The following is a 10947-nucleotide window of genomic DNA, read 5'->3' as shown; positions in this document are numbered from 1 at the left end:
CAGCTGACCTCTCACCTCTGTGCTGGCAGCTGACCTCTCAGCTCTGCACTGGCAGCTGACCTCTCACCTCTGTGCTGGCAGCTGACCTCTCACCTCTGTGCTGGCAGCTGACCTCTCACCTCTGCACTGCCAGCTAACCTCTCACCTCTGTGCTGGCAGCTGACCTCTCACCTCTGTGCTGGCAGCTGACCTCTCACCTCTGCACTGCCAGCTAACCTCTCACCTCTGTGCTGGCAGCTGACCTCTCACCTCTGTGCTGGCAGCTGACCTCTCAGCTCTGCACTGGCAGCTGACCTCTCACCTCTGTGCTGGCAGCTGACCTCTCACCTCTGTGCTGGCAGCTGACCTCTCACCTCTGCGCTGGCAGCTGACCTCTCACCTCTGCGCTGGCAGCTGACCTCTCACCTCTGCGCTGGCAGCTGACCTCTCACCTCTGTGCTGGCAGCTGACTTCTCACCTCTGTGCTGGCAGCTGACCTCTCACCTCTGTGCTGGCAGCTGACCTCTCACCTCTGTGCTGGCAGCTGACCTCTCACCTCTGTGCTGGCAGCTGACCTCTCACCTCTGTGCTGGCAGCTGACCTCTCACATTGTTTCACAGCATCATTGTTTCATGGGCCTGAGGTTTTATCTTGTTAACTTCTTAGCACACAGAGTTTTGATGGAATTATCATTTACTTGCTGACTACTCTCCTTTCCTTTTCCATCTTGAAGCTCTAGAGTCCTTTGACCAGAGGATGCTATCTGCAACCAACACCATGCAGTGCAAACTACTGATGTACATATGTTCCTCCACACTCTCTGCTGACTTCCACACTCTCTCCTACCTTGCTGTTGCCAATTTCCACGTAACTTCTCATCACCCATTGACTCGAGATCCAAAGAACACTGCCTGCCTACTTTACCGCCTCCTGTCTCCAATTGTGCCTCTGGGTACATGAAGTAATCTACCTGCTGAAATTTCTAGTACCACATCTGCAGCTGTCCCTTGTCCCTTAGCACCAGCCCCATACCAAGAGTATGTATGGTTCTAAGTTTTGTCATTGCACAGGAGTATGTGTGCATGTGTACATCAATTACCTATTCTTTACTTTAAAAGTAAAAGTGTAGGCCAATGTTCTATTGTATAATTCCTTACCGTACAGGATACAATGTTTTTGAGGACAAATACAAAAGTGTTTACAAGAAAAAATTCCTGCAGACTTGGCTAGAGTTGATTTTTTTCCCAGGTGTCAGAGGCACTGGTAACCACTAGGAACTACAGACAACACTTACCTTTGAAGGATTTAAATAAAAGCACCAGAGTTTTTATAAAGAAAATTCTCTGAGCAGTTAAGACAGGGCCAAGGAAGTGACTTACGTAGTCCCTTATTTGCGAACTGAAAATAAACTGGTAACATTTTTTTAATCTTATATATTTAGAAATACTAAAATGTCTTTCTCTGACATAAGCAGTTAATATTTTCATGATTCCTGAAAGGTCATGATAGTACTACTTTTTATTCTCAAATAAATTTAGACTCCCAGTGTTCTCCAAGGTCTGAAAGAGGCTGAGAGCTGAAGAGAAATGGATTCTAGGGCCTGTACTTTCACCCACATTCGTGGATTACATTCACATGCTGGAAGCACAGTGAACTAGAGCTGTCTAAGGTGAAGTTCCGAAGCAAGGCAACTTTCCCAAAACTCCAGCCTCACCTCTTGGCGCCCAGGACTCATTTTGAGCACACTCTTATTCAGAGACACTTACACACCATCAGAACCTACTTGCTAATGAAGCAAAGGGCCCTGTAGTGAAAGCCTAGTACAAAAAGAATTCTTTTGGGACTGGAGGGATAGCTCAGCAGTTAAGAGCACTGGCTGCTCTTCCAGAGGTCCTGAGTTCAACTCCTAGCACCCACATGGTGGCTCATAACCATCTGTAATGAGATCTGGCGCCCTCTTCTGGCATGCAGGGATACATGCAGGAAGAACACTGCACACATAAGTAGATAAAGTTTGAGTTGTTTAATATAAGGAAGTAGAGAATATGATTAGGGTTATTAAAGTAATCTTTGTAAAACTTACTTTTACTTTGATAAAAGTATGGGTTTTCTATTCAACTTTGTGTTTCAACTGTAAAACTTTTAAAGTTACACAAAAATAGGATAGGGCATGAAACTAAAATCACCAATACAACTAAACTAAAATCAACAACTCTTTTCCTATTAATTACATCTTTTTAGCTGGATACTGTTATTGTTTACAGGTAGTAAAAAAGTGCCAAAGACCATTAGAATCCCCTAGTCCATTGGTCCCTGTGAAGCAGGAAACATGATGAGACCCAATCACTTGAAAGCTAACTCCAAAAGAAACCAAATCACAGACTTGATGTGACTCCAGTCATCCTCGCTAACCAATTCTGTAATCATGAACTTCAGCCTTCATATCCAAAACCATTTATTTTAAAAGACCAGATGGTGAAATTGCTGAAAACAAGATTAACATACAAACTTCAGCCAGTGGTACATTAAAAATGTAGTGAGGAAAAAAAAAACTCATTTATATCAACCTGTACATCTTAGAGCAAGGAAAACTTAAATATATGTAATATAGACATTCAACATACAAATATTTGGCCACATAAGAAATATGCAAAATATATGTAACTAAAAGACATATAAAATTAATTACTAATGTAATTAGTAAGAAATATAAATAGGAAAAAACATATACCTATCAGTCCCGTTACTATAAATACGCCATCTATTCCTAGTTAACTTACACATAAAACATTTCTTATCAAAATAACACTTTCTTTTAGAAACTTGATAAATGTATCTAGAATTTTATTTGGAAGGAAAATGTAAGATGTCCATAACAAAGCAAACCAAAACAAAGAAAACCAGAAAAAGGAAGAGTAATAAAGAAGTGTGCACTTTTCCATGTAACAGACTGCACTGTAAAGGCACTCAGTTGAAGCGAATCTATCCTAGTGAGGAATAGAAAGGTCAGTTGAACCATGCAGGATCAGACCAACAGATAACACTGAGTAAAACCAAACTCACATGTGATAAACCAGTCAACTGTCAAAGGAAAGATGACCATGTGGGAAACAGTATTCTATAAGACAAAGGGCTCATGTCCATAAAATGGAAGTTCTTGTTTTGTTTTTGGTTATTGTTTTGTTGTTATTTCCTTTTGTTTTAGACAGATAGGGTCTCACTGTGTAGCCTTGGAAGTCACTAAGATAGACCATGTTGGTCTCAAACTCACAGAGATCTGCCTGCCTCTGCCACTTGAGTGCTGGGATTATGCCTAGAACTGGTCAATTTTTTAAAAGACAACTGAACTACTAAAATACTTTTATGGACAAAAAGTCTGATCATGTGTTATAGGAAAAGAAACTCATCCTCACTAGGAAAAGCAAGTCTGAGTATAAGTTTTTGTCCACTAAGACTGGTAGAGATTAAAATGCAAACTACATTACTAGCAAGTGTGGATAAAGAGATATTTGTGTAGCAGTGATGGGAGCATGTGTCCAGCTTTTCAGAACACGAGTTAGCAGCAATTAGCAGTGAACTGAAATCTTGATCCCACAATTTACATGTTGGCATCTATTCTGCAGGAGAATATGCACAAGACTATAAGAGGCTATGTGTGACTGGAGCTGGCTCACTGGTTAGGAGAGCATAGTGTTCTTGCAGAGGATCCTTGTTCGATCTCCCAGCTGCCTAGAACCCCAGCTCCATGAGGTCTGACACCTGTGCCCTCTACAGGTGTCATAACTTCCTACACAATGTCATATGTCATATGACACAATGTCATAACATCACTACCTACACAAAAGAGCCACAGACATCATTAAAAAACAACAAAAAATGTTAAGGGTGTATCATAATGTCCACATACTAGTATATAAACTTTTAAAACTGGGAACAATCTAAACGGCGTTGGGAAGTGAAGAGGTACAGTGAATACTGGCCCATAAAGCAGTGCACAGATGAGCCAGGCAGCTTCCGGAGGCAACACGGAGTGTCACCATCAACAAAGGGATCTGGAGAACAGTTTGTGAAACATGAACTCAGGTTTGTACATGCAAAGATAAGCCTGTGAAAGTTTACACGTCAGTAATTTACGTCTTTTTATGTCAGAATACCTTCACAGTGACTATATGTTCCTTTCCATATTAAAGCACAAGACTGGGGAGAGAAACATGATGTTGAACAAAATATTATAATCAACTTGATTTTTTTCTGAAGGTTTATTCCTTTCTTCTAAAGGGTATGTAGTTATTTTAAAAATCTCATTATGATAGTCTTCTTCACTTCTGAAAATGAATCACTTTCTCAGCACTCGCTGGACACATTAGACTCTAGGAACAAAACACATTATCCAGCCAAGGACAGACCCGGATACAATATATTACAGCAAAGTGTTCTAGAGCTACTGAGACAGGAGGAGATGCAGGATGAAAAGGAAAAAGATGAAATAGATGTGACATCCTACTTGGAGGAAAAAAATCACAACAAGACAAGCTTACATCTGGATGGAATAATCAAGATAGGTGTTGGCCAGATAAACAAGAACACTCTGGATCCAATGCTGTGGAGATGAAACAATGAAACCTTTCTATGCTAAGCATCTAACTAAAACAAGCACCAAAGCTACCCTAGCCATTCCAACCTTCATCTAACGCAACTTGCTTTCCACATTAGTTGGAAATTGCCTTATGTTCTGGTCATTTTATGGTTTGCTTTAAAAAAAAATAAGATAAAGGTTAATAATAAGTTTTTAAATGAAGATTCACTTTTAAAATCCTTTTATTTCTTGACTAAGAAACAAATCACATTGCAAACACAAAATGTATGCTTCACTGCTTGAATTCTGACATTTATCTAAAACCTACCTTATACTGTAGTTTTAAAAGTCAAATGTGTTTGAATTCAAGAGAAGGCAGCCCTAGGGCAATAAACAGCCTCTGCTCAGAACAGAGATGTCACACTTCAGCATTCTCAGGGATGCTCCAGTATTGTTCCTCCCTGTAACCCATCAACCAGCGCCCTGCAGTGAACAGCAGCAAACACAAACATGCACCCTCAGCACCACACACACACCACAATCACTGCCCCTACCCAACACGTCTCTCTCTCTCTCTCTTTCTCTCTCTCTCTCTGCCTCTCTCTCTCTCTCTCTGTGTGTCTCTGTCTCTCTGTCTCTCTCTCACACTCACAGGAACACACACCAAGCTCCTTACCTCATGCAATGTGAGGTGTTTACCATCCTTTCTTTTGGAGTCAAATCGCCCATAGATGGCGCTGTACTTTCTAATCTCCTCCTCTTTGTGTGGGTCTTCATCACTCATCTCGAAGATGTGACCAATCATTTTGGCCAACTTCTTATTGTTCTTCAGCAGCTCTTTCACTTCATTCAAGTCACTTTTGGGCAGCGTGGGGGCCATCCGCTCCACACACTCGGCCACTGAGAGTGCAGCAGCAGCATCCAGGGCCTCGCTGCTTTCCTTTGGAGAGGCTGGGGAGCCCAGGTCTGCTGGAGAGAGACTATGCTCACTTTCAGTGGCATGGTGTCCTTGCCAAAGTCTGGATTCGCTGATGCTCTGTAGTGCTAAACTTCCCACCTCTGACTTGCCCTGACCCAAGCTCTGCACACAGGTGGTGGCAGCACATTTAGGGATTTTTAAATGTGGCTCTCGTGAGCTGCTACTCCTTTCATAACTATTGCAGGATATTCCCAGCCATGTTGGTGATCCCTCTGGTAATTTATAGATGGGTATGCTACTGACAGGAAGGGAAGTCAACGGCTGATTGAAAAGGCCGGGGTTTGTAACCCAGTCTCTCAAAGCCTTCTGAAGCCTTCTAACATGAAGGGGCTTGCTCGCCATGCCCACGAGGGCCATGATTTCCAAAAATTCCTCTTCTCCAGCTTCACACAGTTGCTGGACATCATCACCTCCTTGTTGGATAAAGGCATCGAAGTAAGAAAGCAGATTGGCTTTCTGCAATATTCTATACAGTTGCAGCTCCCCCAGGGTCCTAGGTAGGGCTGTGGCCATTACTGTGGATGGGCTTAACCTACAAAACAAAGGCAAGAAAGACTCATGGCACATACTTCAAGCTTTTTAAATGGCTTGCAACATTGTATTATTTACATAGCAATATCGCATTATTTAGAAAGCAACATGGGCAAAACAAGACACAAAGTATCTGCAGAGCAACCAGTAGTTAAAGATGCACCCCCAACACACATACTTTACCCAGATCTACCCTTCACAACTCAGTAAGTCAGATCCTAAACTGACCTATGTTCTCAAAGGAAAACAGCCACTAACACAATCTAGGAACTCAGACCAAAGTTCAAGAAGGGTTTACCCCATATTTTTAGCTTTGCATTTTCTTCCCTTCATGGTGTGGACATGGTGGTGAAGATGAATAAAAACCAGCAGGAAGTAAGACATCAATGACATCACCATTCACTGAACTGCTATTTTGTGCCAGGCAACATGATGAGTACTATTAGTATGTCTAGTCTTCATGTAAACCCTCCAAGATAGAATTACTTATAAATCTAGCCAGTGAAAGAGATCAATGTGAATTGAAGATAAGAAAATAGGTGTTATACTTACAGATGGATGGGTGGGTGAAGGAATGAGGGAGAAACTGTGATCACTTAGGCACGTGGGATATGGAAGAGGCAGAGTTATCACTTATCAACACTTCCTATAAGGTCAGAAATGATGGCTGGCCAAGTACCTCTATTAAGCAAAGCAACCTTGTAAGCAACACTCCCATGGATTAAAATGAGACAACCACAGAAGACCAACACATAACACCACAGAGGCAAACAGAAGACCTATTTTGCTGCTGTGGAGGAAGCTGACTGGGGACAACTAGAATACTAGGAGCACACTGGAAGACAGAAAGTCACCATGCCTGGACCTGTTTTCAAAAGCCACCAACTAGAATGCTACAAAAATTGCAATCTCAGCCATTCCAATACAGAAAGAGTCTATCACTCTAAGCAAAGCACTGCTTATGTAGTCCTGTCTCCTGGGACCTTTGAACTACTCATGTTTTGATCAACTACCAATCTCCTCCAACTTCCAATAGAGGCAAAAACTCTGTATTTACATGGACTAGTACAGGCATGGCCTCAATACATTTCCTGCAGATTAAAAATATAGAGAGTGTCCAATGGCTTCTGCTAACACCTAGGGAAAAACTATCTAGTGTGCTTTTGAAAACCACTTTCCTTAGACCCTCAGTTCCTCTGTGTGAGATTCTGGATTTAACTGTACAAGAAGATTCTCACTTTATACACCCATGCAACAAAACCTGCATGCTCTGTGAGTGCCTCAGGATTTCAGGTCTACCGACATAGTCATTCCATCTCAGTCCTCTGAGTAAAATGTTCTGTCTTCTAAATCACCTCAGTGAGGACTCATCTAGATAGTGTCTATCACCTAATTGGACACTAGGCCCCAAAGCACAGCCTTGAGAGGTAGACCAAGTTTAAGTGTGTATTAAGCTACACTATCCAGTGGAAGGGTTCTGGAGTGTCTGGATCGAACCAAAGAAACTTACTTTCTCATCATTCACCTGTGTAGGTACTCTACTTACTTTTGCACTAGAACAGAAAAAAATCCACACACATAAAAGCATGTATATGCATAGTCCTTTCCATAGGAGGACAGTGGTTTTACAAAGTTTATTGAGTGATAAACTAATTCACCATATTTGTTTCGCAGATCATGGAATACAGGAAGCAGTTCATGATTAACAGAACGTTTCAGTCATTTTATAACAATGGGAGAAAAAAAAAGGAGTATTTACTAGACAAATAAAAAATATAAAAGGATCTTAGGACCCCAAAGACTCAAACTTAGACTGTCGTCTTCTGAGGTAGAGCAATGGGGTTAGAAAACAGCAGTTTCCAAGTCGTCTCCTTTCTTGTGTACTTTACCAAGCCCCCTAACTCTTGAGAGAGACCTCATGGACTGGTAAAGCAGCTAACAATGTAAAGAATGAAGGGAATAAGGGTACATTTCCAAAGTCAGAATAGCACATGAAAGACAGACACACTGTTTGGAGTTTCAAGAGCCTTTCTCAAGATCCACCCTTGCAGCTGGGCAAAGAGGTTCCTCCCCAAGCTTTCCCCCTAGAAGATTGTGTCAGCCTCCTTCAAATCCTGCTGGGATAATTTTAATACCCACTACTTCATACATTAACTTGATTTGACTTAAAACTTCTACGAGATTTTCTGTTTCCACAAAATCTGTAACTATTCATGCTTCAATATGAGGGTCAAATTAGCTGGAAACAACCTCTGCCTGTATCTCTCTGAACTGGGAATCGAAGGATCCTAATGCACCACTACATTCCAGTAGTTGACAATACAATAAATCCACTCAGCTAAAGCTACTGCCCCTGGCTGTTGAAAGCACCATGGAGAATCACCTCCACTCTGACCTTTTCATAAAACCTATGATTTAAAGAAACCATTGACTCGTTCATTTTTGCTGTTTCCTAAAGATAACACAGCTCTGCTACCCCTGCAAAGCATATAATCCCTTTTAACTTGGTCAGGGAGAAGGACCACAGCATTAGAAAGATGAATTTTGAAAGCAGAAAAAAATTCATTCAGAATTCGTTTTAGCCTGCTCGTTGTTCACTTAATGGTAACAGTGAGTTCCTAAACCTTACACATTTCTCCCCATTGGCCCAGATAACACTAGTTAGCCTGTGCTATATGAAACTGAGCAGAAACAGTGACTGCTCAATTCTTACTTTACTAAGGAATAGAATTTTTCCAGGCCAGGGACTGAAGATTCAAGGTAAGAGAGAGAGAGGACTTTCAAGGTCTCCAAGAAAAAGAGGAGGCTTTCCATCAAGTCTGTGGTGTCAGGACCCACTGGGTTATCCAAGATCTTGAGAGACTACTAAGTTTTCACCAGGGCATTCCAGCAATCTCTCTGTCACTCCCTCAACTGTTTTCATTTGACTCTGATAATGGCATACTCATTCCCTTCCCTATCTTCCCCTACTATGTTCTAAGTTCAGGCACTCTCTGAAGGTGTTGTTGGAACACAGGACACACACAGCATCTGTGGTACTTTTAAGACTTGATCAATATTCTTATTTTTAATAGTCCATGCTAACTAAGTATGATGCTTCACATAAATATGTACAACAAATTGGAAGCAGTGTATTTAGAGCCATTTTAGAAATTCTTTTCCAATCTTACGTCAAAACTTACCTAATAAATTTGTGTGTTTATAAAACTTGTCAGCAACTCAAACAGCAATTTTTAAACTCAAATGTCTTAACATAATACAGTCCACAGATATGCTAATTAGATACTAGAGCAATACAAAATGACGGCAGAAAAATACTGCCTTTGTTTTCTGAAATTAAACTATTGGTTTCTATTAAAAAAGCAGAAAACTTTAGCTGTACAGTAAAAACAATGCACTTCATAACCTACCCATGGTCTGGACTGTGAGTCAGCAGGCTTCTAGCTGCATTTGGGATTACCCTGCAGTGAAGGCTGTGCAGTGCAAGGGGTGCATGCTGTGTGTTCAGAACCAAGGCCTCACTGAAGATGCAGACACAGGCCACCCTGCCAGAAACTCCTCAGCCTCTTTACACATTTAATTCTACATCTTGATTTATTTGGTTCTTGTGAGTTCAGAAACCTTTTATTATTGCTAAAACCTTCATCATCCCACACACTGAATTACATGACCCCACATGAGGTCAAGACCCATACTTCAAGAACCTGTGGCTTAAGGGGCTGGAGAGATGGCTCAGTGATTAAGAGCACTGACTATTCTTCCAGAGGACCTGAGTTTAATTCCCAGCACCCACATGGCAGCTTACAACTGTCTGTAATTCCAGTTCCAAAGGATCTGGCACTTTTCCACAGATATGCAGGCAGAACACCAATGCACATAAAAAAATAAATTAATTAAAAAAAAATCCATGTAGTTTAATGGAATAACACATGAACAGATTATGGAGTCACTATAAAGAGATCTCAAAGTAAAAATTGAAGCTTTTCATTACAAATGAAAGTAAATGAACAATTCCCTGATTTCACAAAGTACAAACTAATTTAAAGTATAACTAAATTTGTTACTTTAAGAATGCCCAGTATTTTCTCAATGAACAATGCTAAAAGTAAAATAATCCTTAGTATTTGCAAGATTTTATTTTAAAAGTGATTCTCATACCTGACGTACTTGAAAGTGATAAGCCTGAAATGTTTTTCTCGGCTGTAATTTGGCATCCCACCAGAGGACTGCCAAATCCATGCTTGGGATGCCCAGAATGGAGGGCATGGCCTTATCTGCTTCCTAACTTCTGGATTCCCAAGTCTGTCCTCTGCAGCCCCTCCATCCGTCTGTTGCATTGCATGGCTTTCCCTGTTTCCCAGATTAATCAGAATGTTTCACCATTGTTTTGCCTGCTTCTGCATGTCCCTGGACCATATCATCAGCACCAGCCTGTTTCTTTCTGTTCCCAAAGCTCTCAATCCTGGTTTCCATTGCTTTTTGCTCCCACTTCAATGAGGTATGGCTGTTCCCTCTTCTCTGCAAGTTTACCACAGCTTAACACAAGCAATCTAAACTATGCATATAGGTATCTCCCTCCCCCACTCCGGCAAGCTACCTTTCAACCCTTCTCTCAGGCCCTGTCCTGGGCATCACTCCATAGCCTTTCCCATAAAACCTTTCACATTCAGCCGTGCTATAGATTTTCTCTTGGTTTTCAGACTGCCCACAGTAATGTTTTCCTTTCTTTCTGTCCAATACCCTCCCTCCCCAGTTTTTTGATTTTCTTTCTTTCCTTCTTTCTTTCCTTCTTTCTTTCTTTCTCTCTTTCTTTCTCTCTCTTTCTTTCTTTCTTTCCTTCTTTCTTTCTTTCTCTCTTTCTTCCCTCCCTCCCTCCCTCCCT

The 10947-nt window shown here is 41.3% G+C and overlaps 1 protein-coding gene across 2 annotated transcripts in view; it reads right to left on the bottom strand.

The window, feature by feature from the left end:
* The window catches only part of Nab1 (NGFI-A binding protein 1), a 39983-nt gene that overhangs the window by 24340 nt on the left and 4696 nt on the right, over positions 1 to 10947 (bottom strand). For both annotated transcript variants that reach the window (XM_028765588.1, XM_028765589.1), the window contains exon 2: positions 5232 to 6066. In XM_028765588.1, coding sequence (XP_028621421.1) covers positions 5232 to 6047 — 816 coding nt within the window. In that variant the 5' untranslated portion in view covers positions 6048 to 6066. The remainder of the gene's footprint in view (positions 1 to 5231; positions 6067 to 10947) is intronic.

This window comes from Grammomys surdaster, unplaced genomic scaffold, assembly GCF_004785775.1.
Source record: "Grammomys surdaster isolate TR1022 unplaced genomic scaffold, NIH_TR_1.0 165, whole genome shotgun sequence".
NCBI lineage: Eukaryota > Metazoa > Chordata > Mammalia > Rodentia > Muridae > Grammomys > Grammomys surdaster.
This window is presented reverse-complemented; position numbering and strand designations above follow the sequence as displayed.